The sequence below is a fragment of the Pongo abelii genome, chromosome 17 (genome assembly GCF_028885655.2).
Source record: "Pongo abelii isolate AG06213 chromosome 17, NHGRI_mPonAbe1-v2.0_pri, whole genome shotgun sequence".
Taxonomy (NCBI): Eukaryota; Metazoa; Chordata; class Mammalia; order Primates; family Hominidae; genus Pongo; species Pongo abelii.
The window spans coordinates 28913383-28933866 of NC_072002.2; the positions used below are offsets into that span (position 1 = coordinate 28913383).

General features: G+C 39.3%; 1 protein-coding gene across 4 annotated transcripts in view; it reads left to right on the top strand.

Moving 5' to 3' along the window:
• L3MBTL4 (L3MBTL histone methyl-lysine binding protein 4) overlaps nucleotides 1-20484 on the top strand; it is a 461605-nt gene that overhangs the window by 246026 nt on the left and 195095 nt on the right. For all 4 annotated transcript variants that reach the window (XR_008515838.2, XM_024235921.3, XM_054537672.2 and 1 more), the window contains one exon: nucleotides 4036-4150. Coding sequence is in view for 3 of the 4 variants with exons in the window: in XM_024235921.3 (XP_024091689.2) it covers nucleotides 4036-4150 (115 nt within the window). In the remaining variant the exon portion in view is untranslated. The remainder of the gene's footprint in view (nucleotides 1-4035; nucleotides 4151-20484) is intronic.

Below are 20484 nucleotides of genomic sequence, written 5' to 3' on the forward strand. Positions count from 1 at the left end.
AAAAAATTAATATTTTTTAAATTTTTTGTTGCCAGTATATAGTAATAGAATTTATTGTTTTATGTTGACTTATTTTGCAAGTTTCATGCCTTTTATTAATATTTCTTTCTCTTGCCTAATTGCACTACATTACAATGTTGACTAGAAACAGTAAGAATGAATAAACTTGCCTTATTCTTGATTTTGGGGGTGAAGCATTCAATAAAGTATTACTTAGTATGATATTACCTGTGTTTCATGGATGCCTTTTATCAAACTGAGGGAGTTCCCCTCTATTTCTAGTTTGCTGAAGTATTTATCATTGTGTATTGAACTTTGTCAGATACTTTTTCTGTATCCACTGAGATGACCACATTACTTTTCTTCTTATTCTGTGGTGTAATGAATTAATCAATTACAGAATGCGGAACTAGCCTTGCATATTTCCCCGCATATTTGCTGTTGCTAGTGCTCTTCATGTAGATCGTAGTTTCCATCTGGCATCACTTAGCATCAGCCTGAAATACTCCCTGTAATGCTTCTTACAGTGTAAATCTATAAATGCGTATTCTTTTTTTTGTTGTTTATCTGAAAATTTCTCTGTTTTAGTCTTTTTTGAAGGATATTTTTGTAGGAATTGAAATTCTGTGTTGACAGTTTTTTATGTTTCCTGTTAGTGTTTTAAAAATGTCATTTTATTATCTTCTTGCCTGCACTGTTTCTGGTGAGAAGGCGGCCCACTTTCCCATCGTAGCTCTGCTCTTTGTACTGTGTTGCATTGTCTCCGGTTGCTTTCAGGGTTTCCCTTTAGCTTTCATTTTCAGTGGTCTATGATTTGCCTAGTTTTCATTTCCTTTGTATTTATTATGCTCAGGTTTTGTCATTCTTAAGCTTGCAAATTGGTATTTTTGGCCAAATTAGGGAGATTTTTGTTTTAACCATTATCCTTTCTGCGTTGGTTTTGTTTGACCACTATTCCTGCTCCATTCTCTCTGTGTCCTCTCCTTCTAGAATCCAAATATGCATATGTTAGATGAGTTGATATTACCAGGCTCTATTTATTATTTAAATCTTGTATCATCTGTTTTTTTTTTTTTTTTTTTTTTAAACAGAGTTTCGCTCTGTCACCCGGGCTCAGTGCAGTGCCGCAATTTCGGCTCACTGCAAACTCCACTTCCCAGGTTCAAGCCATCCTTGTGCTTCAGCCTCCCAGGTAGCTGGGAATACAGGCATGCATCACCACACCAGCTAATTTTTGCATTTTTAGTAGAGATGGGGCTTCACCATGTTGGCCAGGCTAGTCTTAAGCCCCTGGCTCTAAGTGATCTGCCTGCCTTAGCCTCCCAAAGTGCTGGGATTATAGGTGTGAGCCATCACACCGGAACATCATCTGTTCTTTAGGTTAATAACTTCTATGAATCTGTTTTTATATTTTATATTTTGTATATAATTTCTATGAATCTGTTTTTATATTTTATATTCACTCATCTGTTTTTCTGCCATCTCCAATCTCCTATTATTGCCATCCAGCAATAATATTGTCATCCAGCAATATTTAAGATATTTTGCTATTCACTTCTAGAATTTCTATGTGCTTCTCTTTTATAGTTTCCATTTCTTTCCTGAAATTCTCTGTTAACTCATTTAGACCATTTCAATTAAGTTTTTGAACATATTTTCATAACTACTTTGCAATCCTTTTCTGCTAATTACAACATCTAGGTTATCTTAGGGTCTGTTGACCACTTCTTTACAAATTGAGTATGGCTCACAATCATCTGCTTATTTGCATGTTTAATAAGCTTTTGTATGTTATACATAATGAATGATACAGTATATAGTGGGAGTTTTTTTTTTCAAGAGTAGAGTTCGTTCTATCAGGGAGTTCATTACTGGTAATTCTTCGTCTGGCTAAGGCTTGATTTTACCCCTTTTTTAGGGTTGTTCATGAGTAATGCTTAATCTAGAGCATCTTTCTTTCCCCAAAAGTGTGAACTTTGTGGTGTCTCAGTCAAATTGTCAAAGTGTTATTGAGGTTTCTCCACATTAGTCTCTCCCCTCTCCCCAGAACGTGTGACCTCTAGTATCTTTGTTTCATTCTCAGCCCCGTATCAGCTACTCTCTGCTTGGCTTCAGAAAGTCTTACCTGGTACACGGGCAGTCCAGCCCTTGGTCAAGGTCTTGTGAATAACCTCCCATGGACTTTTTGGTCCCCCGCTTTACTGAGACAGGGTCTTGCTGTGCCGCCCAGGCTGCAGTGCAGTGGCATGATCATGGTTCACTGCAGCCTCAACCTCCCCAGGCTGAGGTGATTCTTCTATTTCAGCCTCCTGAGTAGCTGGGACCACAGGTGCACACCACCACTCCTGGCTAATTTTTGTATTTTTTGTAGAGATGAGTTTTCACCATGTTGTCCAGGCTGGTCTGGAACTCCTGGGCTCAAGAGATCCTCCTTCCTTGGCCTCTCAAAGTGCTGGGATGACAGGCATGAGCTACTGCACCCTGCCTTTGGTTCCCCCTTTTTTGTAGTTCTGTCTTTTCCAATACTTTGTCTTTTAACTTCCAGCTGCATCATGCACTCTGATCTGCAATCTTTATCTCTCTGACTGCATAACTGCTTTCTTTATGTTTCTCCTCTCTGTGCTGCAATCAGGAAATTGTCTCCAGGCTCATGTTAAGGGCTCATCTGGGATGTTTTCCTTTACTTAGGGATTGTATTTCTGTGCTGCCTATTGTCCAATGTCCGAAAATATTCCCTGCGTATGTCCAGTTTTATGGTTATTACTATGAAAGGGCACTCTGTCATGGTCAGGAACCTAAGTTCAGTAGAAATATACTTTTGAAAGTTATTACTGTAACCTCTGGTTCTCAAACTTTAGCATATAACTGATTCATGTAGAAAACTTGTTAACACACAGTGTTAGGCTCTACCTTTAGAGTTTCTGATTCAGTAGGATTGAGGTGGAGCCAAGAATTTGCATTTTTAGCAAGTGTCCAGGTCGGTGATGCTGATAGTCTAAGAATCACACTTTGAAAACCACTTGCTTAGAAAGATGACTCTTGAGAAAAAATATTGGGAGTTTATTTGGGACTGAATATATAGAATTTTGCTTTTTTGGTCTTATGTTCTGCATAATGGATTTATATTTCAGGTTGGCTTTTTATAGCACTAGGCATCTTGCTCTTTTTATTCAAATATGATTTTCAAAAACTTAAGTGGGCTTCTTTGCATTAGAAAGGATATAGCTTTTTAAAAAAGAAATAATTATGTTTAAGAAATAATTATTTGATTTTTGTTTCAGAAATTGGGATTAATTTAATTATTCTTATATGTGTGCATGGTATGTTTGTCTGTGTTTTGTAGATAAGACACAAGATAAATTATCCTTGCAATAATTAGCCTTGTTTGAGCCTATACCAGTAAGATGGCTGGACCTGGGCCCTACCTCTTCTTCAGAAGATTTCTTAATAGCTTACCTTTGGTCTTTAAATAGCTCTTATGGTAGCTATTAAAATCTATCTACCCCCTAGCATATTTTGTCTACTGTTTTTGCCTTCATTGTTCCAATGGGCCCGTCTCTCATTTGTGAGGTTTTAGGGATTGATTGTTTCTTTATACTCTAATCTGTGTATTTCCCATCAGTATAGCACTTGTACTAATGTCAAGTTGGTGACTCTTACTGTTGATGATGCTGACATGGTTCTTGAAGTGGTTAATGGGACAGTTGCTCAGGACAAAGAGTATCCCCTCAACAGCATTCCAGTACTTGTCTTAGTTGAGAAAATGGATTGGCCTTACTTCTTCAGATTCTGATTAATCCCTGACAAAGTTTTTATTTACCAACCACTTTAATTTCTTTGAAAATTTGGTACAATCGCCTTTGTTGGCTGGATTAGAAGGCTGTAGAATGGCACATATTAAATATTATTTCAACTGCAAGGTGTGATTAATAAAATTTCAATCTCAGCTTCAGATATCTGTATTCAAATATTTTGATACAGGAATAGTGAAATACTAATTACTAAATTCTAATCATTCAAAACTCATTTTAACAGGTTCATTTTGATGGTTGGGACCATAAGTATGACTACTGGGTGGAGGCAGACAGCCCTGATATCCACCCGATCGGATGGTGTGATGTCACAGGGCATCCACTGGAAGTGCCGCAGCGTGAGTACTTTGCTCTTTGTTGTTGCTCTTTAAATACTTGGCCTGATTTCCAGCCATAATGTTGCTTATTCATGCCATTACAGGCATTTGAAAGCTAAACATCACATAGGCGAATTAATCACTACAGCTACACTGAACGCTGATTATTTACAATTAAGCCTCAAAGGGCATGTGTTATATTAATGAAAAGTGATAATCATTAAAAAATTATTTTGCGTTTTCCAAAGGAATCTTTATTTTCTACATTTGAGTTTGGAAAACTGAGCTAGCACATCTAAATCCATCTAATTTTGGTCATTGGTTTTAACAAGTTCATCTTATTTTTTTAAACATCTGATCTTTATTTTATAGAATAGACTACACAAAGTCTTTTGGAAAATTAAAATATTTTAACTTCCAACAATTTTCAGATTTTTTTTACTTATAAAAAAATTTAAAATCCTCTACTTTACTCACATCTTTATTATTTCTGACTTTCTAGCTACTTAAAGTTAAGGAGGAAATTAACCACTCTAAATTTTAATGAGCCTCAACCCAAAATACCTTATTTTTTTGTCTGAAGGAGTCCTCTGATCTGATTAGGCTGACATGACTAATAACCAGTTCCAGACACAAGTGCAAGTGTTCTCCATTCTCATGTTTGTTTTGTTCCCTCACTGCTTCTCTTTCCCTCCCATTGGTTTCTTAGGATGAAGCTAGAATGCTTTTCTATTAATGAGGATATCTTACATGGAGCCAGCCTAATGATGCTTGAACCTTAGACCTCAAAGGACTTCTTGTAAAAATGAGAAGAATCTCTGACTAAATAATTGGACAAACAGTTCTACATTGTGCTAGGTTCTTCAAAAACTACAAAATCAAAGAGATGAAGGCCCTTCTGGAGCCTACAGTGTATTGGCACACGTAGGACCAGTACCCCAAGAGTGTAGAATGAAGAGGATCATGGTCAGCACCATATGGGGGACTCCAAGTAGGGAAGGGCGCCAGCATTTGTGCTTTGTGGTTTCCTCTGGTCTCGCTTTTTATCCTCCCTGGTTTCACACCCCAGCATGTCACGGAGATGGTTCTCACTTTATGTGAACCCCGTAATACACCCCTGTACATCCATCCCTCAGCCAGTAACTTTCTCAAGTATGAACGATTTTCGCTGGGGTAGGCATGGACCTGCAGCATTGCAGATACAGGGACAGCTCTCTTCACTCCACTCCAAGCATTGTCTGCTCCTTTGTCACTCTACCCACCTGGCTTTTCTTCCTGAATGTCTCAAAAGCATCCCAGAGTCTATGCTTCAAACCAAACCTCCACCCCAAGCCAAAAACTTGCTCTTTCTACTGTTTGCTTCCTAAGTTGCCATTCCAGACTCTGCTTCCTCTTGGCCCCTTCCTCAACTCACACATATAAACAGTCACCAAGTGTCCTGCTGGTTCTTTCTTAATTATCCAGAATCTATCTTTGACCCCCAATGCTTTGACCCCCAGTGCATCTTCTCAATGCTATTGCATTATTTTGAGGTGTCATCATAGTTACAGATGCTTCTCAGAATGTGGCCTGTAGTCTGCTAGTGAGTTGCACAGGTTTTCCTGATGAGCCTAGGATAAATCTAAAATCTAGAGCAGTATAGACTAGTGGTTAAAAATGAGAAAACTGGAGTCAGAATGCTGGGCTTTGAATCTCAGTTTAAAGCTTGCTTAGTGTGTGCCTCTCTATGCCTCACTTTCCTCGTCTATAAAATAAAGATAATATTAATATCTATCTCATGAATTTATAATTATTAAATGACATAAACGAATGGATAGAATTCAGAAACTGCCTGCCCCATAGTATGTGCTCAATTAAATCTTCTCTCAGGAAATAATGTGACATTCTCTAGATTTTCATTTTATGTAAGTTATTAAGTGGGAGTTACTAAGAGTTCCAAATTTGAAATTGGGCTACAATTAATGTGATTAGGGTTTTCCAAATACTTTAATTCAATTTTTCTTTATTATTATTATTATTATTATACTTTAAGTTTTAGGGTACATGTGCACAACGTGCAGGTTTGTTACATATGTATACATGTGCCATGTTGGTGTGCTGCACCCATTAACTTGCCATTTAGCATTAGGTATATCTCCTAATGCTATCCCTCCCCCCTCCCCCCACCCCACAACAGTCCCCAGTGTGTGGTGTTCCCCTTCCTGTGTCCATGTGTTCTCATTGTTCAATTCCCACCTATGAGTGAGAACACGTGGTGTTTGGTTTTTTGTCCTTGTGATAGTTTGCTGAGAATGATGGTTTCCAGCTTCATCCATGTCCCTACAAAGGACATGAACTCATCCTTTTATATGGATGAATAGTATTCCATGGTGTATATGTGCCACATTTTCTTAATCCAGTCTATCATTGTTGGACATTTGGGTTGGTTCCAAGTCTTTGCTATTGTGAATAGTGCCGAATAAACATACGTGTGCATGTGTCTTTATAGCAGCATGTTTTGTAATCCTTTGGGTATATACCCAGTAATGAGATGGCTGGGTGAAATGGTATTTCTAGTTCTAGATCCCTGAGGAATCGCCACACTGACTTCCACGATGGTTGAACTAGTTTACAGTCCCACCAACAGTGTAAAAGTGTTCCTATTTCTCCACATCCTGTCCAGCACCTGTTGTTTCCTGACTTTTTAATGACCGCCATTCTAACTGGTGTGAGATGGTATCTCATTGTGGTTTTGATTTGCATTTCCCTGATGGCCAGTGATGATGAGCATTTTTTCATGTGTCTTTTGGCTGCATAAATGTCTTCTTTTGAGAAGTGTCTATTCATATCCTTTGCCCACTTTTTGATGGGGTTGTTTGTTTTTTTCTTGTAAATTTGTTGGAGTTCATTGTAGATTCTGGATATTAGCCCTTTGTCAGATGAGTAGGTTGCAAAAATTTTCTCCCATTCTGTAGGTTGCCTGTTCACTCTGATGGTAGTTTCTTTTGCTGTGCAGAAGCTCTTTAGTTTAATTAGATCCCATTTGTCAATTTTGGCTTTTGTTGCCATTGCTTTTGGTGTTTTAGACATGAAGTCCTTGCCCATGCCTATGTCCTGAATGGTATTGCCTAAGTTTTCTTCTAGGGTTTTTATGATTTTAGGTCTAACATGTAAGTCTTTAATCCATCTTGAATTAGTTTTTGTATAAGTTGTAAGGAAGAGATCCAGTTTCAGCTTTCTGCATATGGCTAGCCAGTTTTTCCAGCACCATTTATTAAATAGGGAATCTTTTTCCCATTGCTTGTTTTTGTCAGGTTTGTCAAAGATCAGATAGTTGTAGATATGTGGCATTATTTCTGAGGGCTCTGTTCTGTTCCATTGGTCTATATCTCTGTTTTGGTACCAGTACCATGCTGTTTTGGTTACTGTAGCCTTGTAGTATAGTTTGAAGTCAGGTAGCGTGATGCCTCCAGCTTTGTTCTTTTGGTTTAGGATTGACTTGGCAATGCGGGCTCTTTTTTCATTCCATATGAACTTTAAAGTAGTTTTTTCCAATTCTGTGAAGAAAGTCATTGGTAGCTTGATGGGGATGGCATTGAATCTATAAATTACCTTGGGCAGTATGGCCATTTTCACGATATTGATTCTTCCTACCCATGAGCATGGAATATTCTTCCATTTGTTTTTATCCTCTTTTATTTCATTGAGCAGTGGTTTGTAGTTCTCCTTGAAGAGGTCCCTCACATCCCTTGTAAGTTGTATTCCTAGGTATTTTATTCTCTTTGAAGCGATTGTGAATGGGAGTTCACTCACTCCCTTGTCTGTTATTCACTCACTCACTTGTCTGTTATTGGTGTACAAGAATGCTTGTGATTTTTGCACATTGATTTTGTATCCTGAGACTTTGCTGTAGTTGCTTATCAGCTTAAGGAGATTTTGGGCTGAGATGATGGGGTTTTCTAGATATACAATCATGTCATCTGCAAACAGGGAAATTTGACTTCCTCTTTTCCTAACTGAATGACTTTTATTTCCTTCTCCTGCCTGATTGCCCTGGCCAGAACTTCCAATACTATGTTGAATAGGAGTGGTGAGAGAGGGCATCCCTGTCTTGTGCCAGTTTTCAAAGGGAATGCTTCCAGTTTTTGTCCATTCAGTATGATATTGGCTGTGGGTTTGTCATAGATAGCTCTTATTATTTTGAGATATGTCCCATCAATACCTAAATTATTGAGAGTTTTTAGCATGAAGGGTTGTTGAATTTTGTCAAAGGCCTTTTCTGCATCTATTGAGATAATCATGTGGTTTTTGTCTTTGGTTCTGTTTATATGCTGGATTACATTTATTGATTTTCATATGTTGAACCAGCCTTGCATCCCAGGGATGAAGCCCACTTGATCATGGTGGATAAGCTTTTTGATGTGCTGCTGGATTCAGTTTGCCAGTATTTTATTGAGGATTTTTGCATCAATGTTCATCAAGGATATTGGTCTAAAATTCTCTTTTTTTGTTGTGTCTCTGCCAGGCTGTGGTATCAGGATGATGCTGGCCTCATATAATGAGTTAGGGAGGATTCCCTCTTTTTCCATTGATTGGAATAGTTTCAGAAGGAATGGTACCAGTTCCTCCTTGTACCTCTGGTAGAATTCGGCTGTGAATCCATCTGGTCCTGGACTTTTTTTGGTTGGTAAGCTATTAATTATTGCCACAATTTCAGACCCTGTTATTGGTCTATTCAGAGATTCAACTTCTTCCTAGTTTAGTCTTGGGAGAGTGTGTATGTGTCGAGGAATTCATCCATTTCTTCTAGATTTTCTAGTTTATTTGCATAGAGGTGTTTATAGTATTCTCTGATGGCAGTTTGTATTTCTGTGGGATCGGTGGTGATATGCCCTTTGTCATTTTTTATTGCGTCTATTTGATTCTTTTCTCTTTTCTTCTTTATTAGTCTTGCTAGTGGTCTATCAATTTTGTTGATCTTTTCAAAAAACCAGCTCCTGGATTCATTGATTTTTTGAAGGGTTTTTTATGTCTCTATTTCCTTGTGTTCTGCTCTGATCTTAGTTATTTCTTGCCTTCTGCTAGCTTTTGAATGTGTTTGCTCTTGCTTCTCTAGTTCTTTTAATTGTGATGTTACGCTGTCAATTTTAGATCTTTCCTGCTTTCTCTTGTGGGCATTTAGTGCTATAAATTTCCCTCTACACACTGCTTTGAATGTGTCCCAGAGATTCTGGTATGTTGTGTCTTTGTTCTCATTGGTTTCAAAGAACATCTTTATCTCTGCCTTCATTTCGTTATGTACCCAGTAGTCATTCAGGAGCAGGTTGTTCAGTTTCCATGTAGTTGAGCGGTTTTGAGTGAGTTTCTTAATCCTGAATTCTAGTTTGATTGCACTGTGGTCTGAGAGACACTTTGTTATAATTTCTGTTCTTTTACATTTGCTGAGGAGTGCTTTACTTCCAAGTGTGTGGTCAATTTTGGAATAGGTGTGGTGTGGTGCTGAAAAGAATGTACATTCTGTTGATTTGGGGTGGAGAGTTCTGTAGATGTCTATTAGGTCTGCTTGGTGCAGAGCTGAGTTCAATTCCTGAATATCCTTGTTAACTTTCTGTCTTGTTGATCTGTCTAATGTTGACAGTGGGGTGTTAAAGTCTTCCATTATTATTGTGTGGGAGTGTAATTCTCTTTGTAGGTCACTAAGGACTTGCTTTATGAATCTGGGTGCTCCTGTATTGGGTGCATATATATTTAGGGTAGTTAGCTCTTCTTGTTGAATTGATCCCTTTACCATTATGTAATGGCCTTCTTTGTCTCTTTTGATCTTTGTTGGTTTAAAATCTGTTTTATCTGAGACTAGGATTGCAACCCCTGCCTTTTTTTGTTTTCCATTTGCTTGGTAGGTCTTCCTCCATCCCTTTATTTTGAGCCTATGTGTGTCTCTGCACATGAGATGGGTTTCCTGAATACAGCACACTGATGGGTCTTGAGTCTTTATCCAATTTGCCAGTCTGTGTCTTTTAATTGGAGCATTTAGTCCATTTACATTTAAAGTTAATATTGTTATGTGTGAATTTGATCCTGTCATTATGATGTTAGCTGGTTATTTTGCTCATTAGTTGATGCAGTCTCTTCCTAGTCTCGATGGTCTTTACATTTTGGCATGATTTTGCAGCAGCTGGTACTGGTTGTTCTTTTCCATGTTTAGCGCTTCCTTCAGGAGCTCTTTTAGGGCAGGCCTGGTGGTGACAAAATCTCCCAGCATTTGCTTGTCTGTAAAGTATTTTATTTCTCCTTCACTTATGAAGCTTAGTTTGGCTGGATATGAAATTTTGGGTTGAAAATTCTTTTCTTTAAGAATGTTGAATATCGGCCCCCACTCTCTTCTGGCTTGTAGAGTTTCTGCCGAGAGATCAGTTTTTAGTCTGATGGGCTTCCCTTTGAGGGTAACCCGACCTTTCTCTCTGGCTGCCCTTAACATTTTTTCCTTCATTTCAACTTTGGTGAATCTGACAATTACGTGTCTTGGAATTGCTCTTCTTGAGGAGTATCTTTGTGGTGTTCTCTGTATTTCCTGAATTTGAATGTTGGCCTGCCTTGCTAGATTGGGGAAGTTCTCCTGGATAATATCCTGCAGCGTGTTTTCCAACTTGGTTCCATTCTCCCCGTCACTTTCAGGTACACCAATCAGATGTAGATTTGGTCTTTTCACATAGTCCCATATTTCTTGGAGGCTTTGTTCGTTTCTTTTTATTCTTTTTTCTCTAAACTTCTCTTCTTGCTTCATGTCATTCATTTTGTCTTCCATCGCTGATACCCTTTCTTCCAGTTGATCGCATCAGCTACTGAGGCTTGTGCATTCGTCACATAGTTCTCGTGCCATGGTTTTCAGCTCCATCAGGTCCTTTAAGGACTTCTCTGCATTGGTTATTCTAGTTAGCCATTCGTCTAATTTTTTTTCAAGGTTTTTAACTTCTTTGCCATTGGTTCAAACTTCCTCCTTTAGCTTGGAGTAGTTTGATCTTCTGAAGACTTCTTCTCTCAACTCATCAAAGTCATTCTCCATCCAGCTTTGTTCCATTGCTGGTGAGGAGCTGCGTTCCTTTGGAGGAGGAGAGGTGCTGTGATTTTTAGAGTTTCTGGTTTTTCTGCTCTGTTTTTTGCCCATCTTTGTGGTTTCATCTACCTTTGGTCTTTGATGATGGTGACATACAGATGGGTTTTTGGTGTGGATGTCCTTTCTGTTTGTTAGTTTTCCTTCTAACAGTCAGAACCCTCAGCTGCAAGTCTGTTGGAGTTTGTTGGAGGTCCACTCCAGACCCTGTTTGCCTGGGTATCAGCAGCGGTGGCTGCAGAACAGCATATATTGGTGAACCACAAATGCTGCTGCCTGATCGTTCCTCTGGAAGTTTTGTCTCAGAGGAGTACCCAGCCATGTGAGGTGTCAGTCCGCCCCTACCAGGGGGTGCCTCCCAGTTAGGCTACTCGGGGGTCAGGGACCCACTTGAGGAGGCAGTCTGCCCATTCTCAGATCTCAAGCTGTGTGCTGGGAGAACCACTACACTCTTCAAAACTGTCAGACAGGGACATTTAAGTCTGCAGAGGTTACTGCTGCCTTTTGTTTGTCTGTGCCCTGCCCCCAGAGGTGGAGCCTACAGAGGCAGGCAGACCTCCTTGAGCTGTGGTGGGCTCCACCCAGTTCGAGCTTCCCGGCCGCTTTATTTACCTACTCAAGCCTCCGCAATGGCGGGCGCCCCTCCCCCAGCCTCGCTGCAGCCTTGCAGTTCGATCTCAGACTGCTGTGCTAGCAATGAGCGAGGCTCCGTGGGTGTAGGACCCTCCGAGCCAGGTGTGGGATATAATCTCCTGGTGTGCTGTTTGTTAAGCCCATTGGAAAAGCGCAGTATTAGGGTGGGAGTGAACTGATTTTCCAGGTGCCATCTGTCACCCCTTTCTTTGACTAGGAAAGGGAATTCCCTGACTCCTTGCACTTCCCGGGTAAGGTGATGCCTCGGCCTGCTTCGGCTTATGCACGGTGCACTGCACCCACTGTCCTGCACCCACTGTCTGGCACTCCCCAGTGCGATGAACCCGGTACCTCAGTTGGAAATGCAGAAATCACCCGTCTTCTGCATCACTCATGCTGGGAGCTGTAGACTGGAGCTGTTCCTATTCGGCCATCTTGGCTTCACCCTCTAATTCAATTTTTCTTAAGAAGTTTGACTTCCATGTGTTGTTGGCGGTATTACAATATGCGTATTTTGTGTATTCACAGACAGGTAATTAGAGTCCCTAGAATTTGGGGGAAAGATAACTTGTAATTGGCTGTCTTTGGTTGGTTATGATTTTCAGTTTTTGCTGTGTTTGACTTTTTTGTTATAGACTTGTTTGTTTAGATTAATCAAGATTAATATAGCTTATTATAGATTGTTTGGGTAATCTTATGGTTTTAATTATTTGTACCTGCACCATAAATATTTATGTTTTATTGATTTTGAAATGCCTATACTTTAAGACATGCTTGTGATGTGGTTCAATATATGTCATCCCTGCCCCTATTGTGAAAGCAAAAATACACACACACACACACACACACACACACCCATAGACAAACACACCCCTACTCCAAAACCGATTCTATTACTTATTTTTTTATTTATTGCTGAATTCTTTTTCCACTGGGAAGTAGAAACAAATTGTTGCTCCAGGCACTCTAACAAAACAACATTTGAGGGCCTGTCATTGACTGTTGCAGTGGCATTATGATTGTCTTTTCTCTCTTCTTTCCTGGAATAGTCCATATAAAACCCCATACTCACCTCGTTTTCCATGTTATTAAAACTCTTCTTTGGCATGGAGAATCTATCAGCCTGAGGCTCCTTTGTGTGCACACAGAGCACTTCACATTCAATGCATTACTCACCTATCGTCCACCATTTTCCTCTCAAAACCCTTCATTTACACTTCACATTTACTCACAGCACCTTGAACACTGGCCTCCTAAGAATCTGAAGACAATATATTACCTTTCTATAGCTTTCCTCCGTATCTTCACTTTTCTTATGGGAAAATCACACCGCTCAGTGGTTGTCAAATGCCTGCGTGGTGTGGAGGCTTCAGGGCACTTGCTCTACAGAGGAGTCACATGTACCACCCTTTTACCCTGTATTTTATCTATGATATGTGTACAAACAATCACATCCAATCATCTTTTATTCTGAGTGCCAGTTGAGTCAATGGGTTAATCTTATTTACTCATATAATTCAAACTAAACTTCTCTCACTATAATGTCCAGTATCTTTTAAAGTCAGATCAAAATAGAGTTTGTAAGTAGATATATACAACCACACGCAGTATTTTATCATATATGAATAAAGTCAGCTGGCCAACATTAATTTCCAGATATTTTAGAGGTATTTTAAGATAGTTTAACTTTCAGATTTTTTTTTGAACTCTTTTGTTTTATTTTTGTTGTATTTATGTGACTCAACAATTGTGTTAGGTACTTATCTATGATAACTTTATTGGTCAAATACTGCAAAGACTACTAAAAGTTGAGGGCTTGGGAAAATGATCTTAGAGATCATGGAATCTACTTCTATATTTTATAGAGGTGGAATCTGACTTGAATTTTATTTTATTGATTTACTTTAGTGGATTTTTACAAAATATATCACAGTAGGTTGTCTACCAGTGATATTATATGAAAAAAGAATGATCAAAAGAAAATATGAGGTAGAGAGTTTTTTAATCTATTATTTTCATCTGTTTTTCTTTATGAATATTTTCCCTTTTTTCAACAAATTAGTAGCTGTTATTGTAATAAAAACCTTGGAAACAAAGGAAGAAAAATGCACCCACACACACACACACACACACAGGTATATTCTCTCTTAGCTTTCTTAGATATATATATATATATTTTATATATAAGAATTATATGTATTTTTTCAGTGAGCTTCCGATTTGTGTCTGAAGGGGCTGTGGTTTACAAATGTGTGAAATAGAATAAAATCTCACAGCTGCCCATAGATGAGTAAAAACTAAATCTAGATTGCTGCTGTTGTTTTACAGAGTGAGCAGAATGCAGTGGGGTGAGCCCAGGAAGGAACCTCGAGGCAGTGTTGAGTCGGGCTCAAAAGAGCACGCTGGGCCTGAAATAGTTAGTGGCAGCCTCTCTAGAGTGAAAATGGCACAAGTGTAAGCAACACTAGAACTTGTTGGTTCTCTATACACATTTTATTAGAACTTATTAAAATTTTAGGTCTTTCTAAACAAGTGATAGTCCCTTTAGTTTGTTTCTATTTTTCTAGTGCCATTTAATCTCATTGCAGACATTGAGCCAAGAGAGAGTGCACACCGTAGATCTCAGCTTCTGCAGAAATGCTTGTGCAGTAAATTTGAGCCAAGACCATAATATTCAAGCCCTAAGGCCCAGTGTAAGTTCTTGAAAAGTTAACAGGGAAAAGCCTCTTGAGAATGAAAACTTAAATGTTCTCATTCAACTGAGAAGAGTCCAATTTTGTATGACCAGGTGATGACAGCTTCCTCTTAGCTGCTGTTCCTAATTACAGATGATCACCTGCAATTCACCCTGGTACCCTGCTGCCAGATTAAACTCTCCTTTTCTCATCCATGAGGACACGATTTGTCTGCTTTATTTGACACAGAGTCCCTCGTGGTGGGCTTTTCCTACAGTTAGAATTGAAACTAAATACTGATGTCTTAGCACTGTTGAATTGTCAAGATCTTCCTATCATGCTTTGTGTTTCTGGAATGTCCTTTAAAAATATGAAAATATCAGAACCTAAAAACCATGCCTGCTCTGGTCATCTAACTGGGTCATATTTTGGCAATCTTTTTAGTCACATCATTTGGAAACTGTAATCCCAGTCACACTTGATGTAAACTTTCTTTAAATGGAGCTCATTTCTTTTACTATATTGTTAATTATTCACACACAGATTACTTACTCCCTTGGACAATGGGATGTCTGGTTTTTCTTGCTTGGGAAATTAACCAAGTTTGAGAAGCTAGATGTTAGACTCCAGAGTTAGGAAGACTTGGATGTACATTTCCTTTCTGCTCTGATTAACTCCGTGCTTTTTTTTTTTTTTTTGGGATGGATTTTTATTCTTGTCACCCAGGCTGGGGTGTAATGATGCGATTTCAGCTCACTGCAATCTCTGCCTCCCAAGTTCAAGTGATTCTCCTGTCTCATACTCTTGGGTAGCTGGGATTACAGACCCCGCCACCATGCCCAGCTAATTTTTGTATTTTTAGTAGAGACTGGGTTTCACCATGTTGGCCAGGCTGGTCTTGAACTTCTGACCTCAGGTGATCCGCCCACCTTGGCCTCCCAAAGTGTTGGGATTACAGGCGTGAGCCACCGCCCCTGGCCAACTCTGTGCGTTTGGATGAGTTCTGTGACCTCTGGAACCTGCAGGCCTGTGAGATTAAACAAGGCTTTGGCTCCGAACACTGCTGACTTGCAACACTGCTGACTTGCAACACTGACTCCGAACACTCCTGACTCCGAACACTGCTGACTCCGAACACTGCTGACTTGCAACACAAAAGGTAGTCACTGAGTAAGGGAATGAATGCCAGCTCCTCTTTTAATCCAGAAGATCCCTTAGGGTGGGGTCTTTGTATTCTCACCCTTGCTCTTCACTCTGTGGAACCACTGCAGCTCTTGCAGGTGCTTAGCTCATGTCCAGAAACACTTGGTGGAGGCTCCAGGATGGAATGTGCCAGTCCACCAGCAGGGTGGCCCCCCAGGACTGCATGACTCTCCACGCTGTGGATGAGAACGGCTGTACTTACTTCACCCTTCCTGCCCCTTCAGCCCTTGTTTTAAACACTCTTTCAGAAATCAGAGCTAAACAATGCAGAAGAAAATATTTGATTATGTAGAAATGCTTTTAAATGTTTTAAAGTAGGAATAAAAACAACAAAATAAAAATGTGACAGGTCCAAGTGCTTCTAATAAGATAGATATAGCTTGAGACAAAATATTCATTTTTTTGTTAAAGGCAGATTTGGATGCAACACTTGGTAACTAACAGACTTTTCTCACCAGGGTACATATAAAGTGTTTGTTATGAAATGACAAAAAACTGACGTGCCGCGACAAGGGCTGGTGGGGTATGGAGTGGCCTGGTGGTGCTGGTCCTTCAGGGAGAGCCATGTGGCATGCCCGGGAGCCTCCCGTGCAGGGACCATCGTGTCAGATTAGGCTGGGCTCTTGTTTGTGATGGGAACATTTTGCATCTCCAACTTAAGAACAAAGCTGCTCGCTCAGCTTGGGTATAGACATAAATAGATGCAGTAGAGGTGTTTCGATTCATCTTCTCTTATCCTAGTCACCAAAGATAGGGGTGTGGAATATAAAACTGATGGAATCCTAGGACTTATCAGATCCAAACCTCTCATCCAGAGGTGAGGCAACTAAATGATTCACACAGCTTGTTAGAGCCAGAGTGGGGTCTCTGGTCCTGGTCAGAATGTATTCTTACTTGCCTAAACCCTACAATATGTACTTTTATAATCAGATGTGTCGCCCTCTGGTTATCCAGGAAAGTGGGTAACCCAGCCAGTGAGAGGTCCCAACCTGGGGCCAGGCCTATGGAAGTGCTGAGGTTGGGTTTCCAGCAAGGGACGGTATCCTCTGTTTTGCAGCATCAGCAATGCTGCATGAGGCATGAGGGGAAGAGGGCAGCAAAGCCCAAAAATAGATGACATTGCAGCATAGCCTCATACCTGGGGCGCCTGCAGTGACTTCACATCATTCCTGATCATCAGCAGCTCACAGGGCACACTCTTCCCAGGAAGATGGAGCCTTACCTTTTCATAAAGAGACATCACTGATGGGCCTTGCTCAAGATCCATCCTCCAAGGAGTGTGATCCTAGCTGTTTGCTCTAGTCCCCAAACCACTCTGTATGTGGCTTTTATATCTTGACACCAGATTTCTGGTGTCAAGATATAAACCAGCCCTTTTAGAGACCCCGTGTTTCCTTACTGAGGCATGTAAGAACTTCTGGGTCCCCTGCATGTACCTCACAGGCTGTGCTGAAAGGGAAGTATAGCTTTGGGCTCATTAACTTGGCCACTGGCCTTCTACCGTGTGGAAGTAGTCATGTGGGATCTCTTTCTAGAGATGTACAGCTGTCCCTTAGTATTGCCCCAGCCTTGTTTTGAGACCTCCTATTTATAAATAGATGCCCACTCCAATGCCAGCATGAAGGAGGGGTAAATGAAAACAGAGGGGGACGCATGAGAAGAGAGGAGTGTGCACGTACACACCTCTTGCCTCGTCTTCCTTTAGCCTCTCGTTCACTACGCTTATTCCTTTCTCTCAATTGGTGAACACAAACTCTTTCCACCCCAAGGCCTTTGTATATATGTGCTGTCTTCTCTGTTCAGAATGGTCTGTCTGCTCTTCTACCAGATGGCTGTTTCTCACCCTTTAGAATACATCTTGAATGGTCCCTTCTTAGAAAGGCCTCCATGGGCCATATTATCTAAAGAATAGCAATCACTATTATTTTTCATTTGACCACTTCCTTTTCTCCACAGTGTAAAATACAATATGTAATCATCTCAGTTGTCATTAGTTCTTATAAAATCGTAAGCTTCATGAATGGAAGGACAGTGGTATCTCTTAGTGTTTTTCCATGGTCTCACTTCCAAAAAACATTTGTCTATATATTCTTCTCTCTATAATGTGTTGGTTAGTCACTTAATGCAAAACCAACGTGCATCTCTAGAGGCCACCCTGGGCTCTCGCCTGCGACCTTAATGGAGTGAGTGAGTTCTTGAGTAGTAGCTATGGAATTGGTCTAGTCGAGCCCAGTAGGAGAGACACAGGCCAAGAATAACCCTCCCTAAATGACCAAGGAAACCTTCCTAAATAGGAAGTTGATAGGCAGAAAAATGAGATTTCTTAGCTAGCTTCCATGTCTAGATAATCGTGTCATTGTTCTTTCTTTAGCTTCTGTTTGATTTGTATTTGGAAGTAATTATAATGCTTGATTACAAAGTAAATTAAATTATCCATCATTATGAAGTTAAAGTGTATATTAATAGAGTAATAATACAAACTACAATATAATATATATAGCCTTTGTAATTTATATTAATGACTTTGGGAACATTGCTAATTTATTTAACGTTAAACATAAACAAGCATAATAGCACATAACTTGATAAAAGGTATAGTTCATTTTTATCCAATTTCACTTAATATACTGCACATATGTAAATACAACAGAATGACTTGTAAATACACCATATGGCTGGTACATTGTTTATCCTGATAAGTGAGGTAAAATTCTTAATCTACACTAAGCAATGAATGATTAATAATGCCATCTTTTATGAGCATTGAAACTCTGTGGAATTAGAAAAATTTTATTCAGAGATGGAAATTCACTTAGATTATAAAATAAAAGTTAATGCAATTTTTTGGCCAGATGTGAAGCAATTAATATGATGATGGATGGATGTCATTCCGAGGAAAAAATATTGTTAGCTTAACCAGGTAATAGCACATTTTCAATTTCATTCTGCTTTGAAGAGAAATTTCACAAGGAATCTTTAGTACTTGTTCTTCCAAATTACAGCAAGCAAGTAATCAGCAGTTTTAAGAGTCCCTAAGTACTCATTGACTTAATAGACAATTATAGCATATTGTGTTTTTTAAAAAGGTAGCTATTTTCAAAGTCCCTAATTACAGATCTACATGATAGACTTATAGAGAAAAAATAATACATTTCAAAATGTACTTACAGTCATAACGATATTGTCTGTTTTAAATGTTCCTTGTTGAAGTGCTTATCCTGTGTCTCTACCTTCTGGAGGTGTGAGGGCAGAATCCATTTACTTGATTCTATAACTTAGTTGTTGGATGTCTAGTGGCTAGCTCAGAACAATTCTGCAGATTATTTTCTCATTCTAGCTTGAGGACTTTGTTCACAGTTGAGAAGTAGTGTGGCACAGAAGTTTCTGTCATCACATGTACAGACCATCATAGATTGTATTAAATAAAGCACAGCTCTGTGCGAATTTACAGACCTTTAAAATAGGTACAATAGCCTGTCCCTTCTAAAATGGATGAAACAACTCAGTGGTTTGACAGTAAGGCTCTCCAGATTGTCACCCTATCCCAATTTATGACTCATATCTGGCTATAGATTTATGCAAGTCAGCATATGGATGTTGAGTGGAGATCCTGAGTTCATGCAGAGAACTTTCAGCTTTTTCTCAGAGAGTTTTAACCCTTTCAGAAGACAATAATGCTTTCCATGGCAGGGGAAGGGAACTGGATGCAATTGTTATGTATCTATATCCCTGCCCTACATCACCCTACAATACCTGGTTAATGGAAACCTTGAGCAATTGAGCAATCAACTGACTGTCTGAAAATATTACATGAGGAAGGGTTTTATCATCTCAGTGTTGTTGTGGTAATTGAATAGAGATTTATTTGGTATCTCTAATGTACTAACTGCTGTTCTAGGGTTTGCAAAGTCCTGTGGGACATAGTTCTACACTTATGGCCATGATGATAAAGGCACCAGGAGGAGAGATAGTCCTGTGAAGACTCATGGCGTGGTAGTGCCATAGTGAAGAGATTCACAGAGAAGTCAATGTCTGGCTATTTTGGCTACTGCATGCACTAGTATTTAGTGTTAAAAGATTAAAATTCCTCCTCTTAAAGATGCTTTTTCTTATTTATAGCAATTATTCTTTCAAAATTGGGGGTCAAGGAGAATGAGAAGTGGGCAAGGGCAGCTGTCTGTGTTGCTTTAAGGACAAGCTTAATGGTATTAGCATCTTAGAAAATCTTTCATTTTTTTTTTTTTGTCTTTCATGGTATTAGAAACATTTAAAAATACGTCATAGTTTTATTTTACAAGTAGAGGTATCCTTAAATGACTCCTAGGAATGAACATAGAGTCAAGTATTTTTTAATGTAAACATTATGTATTTGCATTCTGAAAGAGAGCTGTATAAAGATTATGATTTTTTTTCATTTCACTCTGCATTCTAAGCAACCAAGAATCAGGAAGTTGCAAATATACACAAACCTAAAATTCAATGAGCGCTAAATGACAGACTTAGAGAACTGAAAATTTTTCAGCATATTTAAAAGTAAGAGCCTTTGGCTTTTATGTTACTTTTCGTTTATGCTTTGGTATTCATTTCAAATCAGAGTAAAAATTGGAATTTGTTTTCCTTAGCAAAGCAGTAAGTTTCACTTCAGCACATAAGTTTACCATAATTAGAGGGGATGGCAGAATACTATACCCAAGTCTTTGGGATAACAGCTCTGTGCACCTGTCCATCCAGCCATGAGAACCATAGATCTTTTC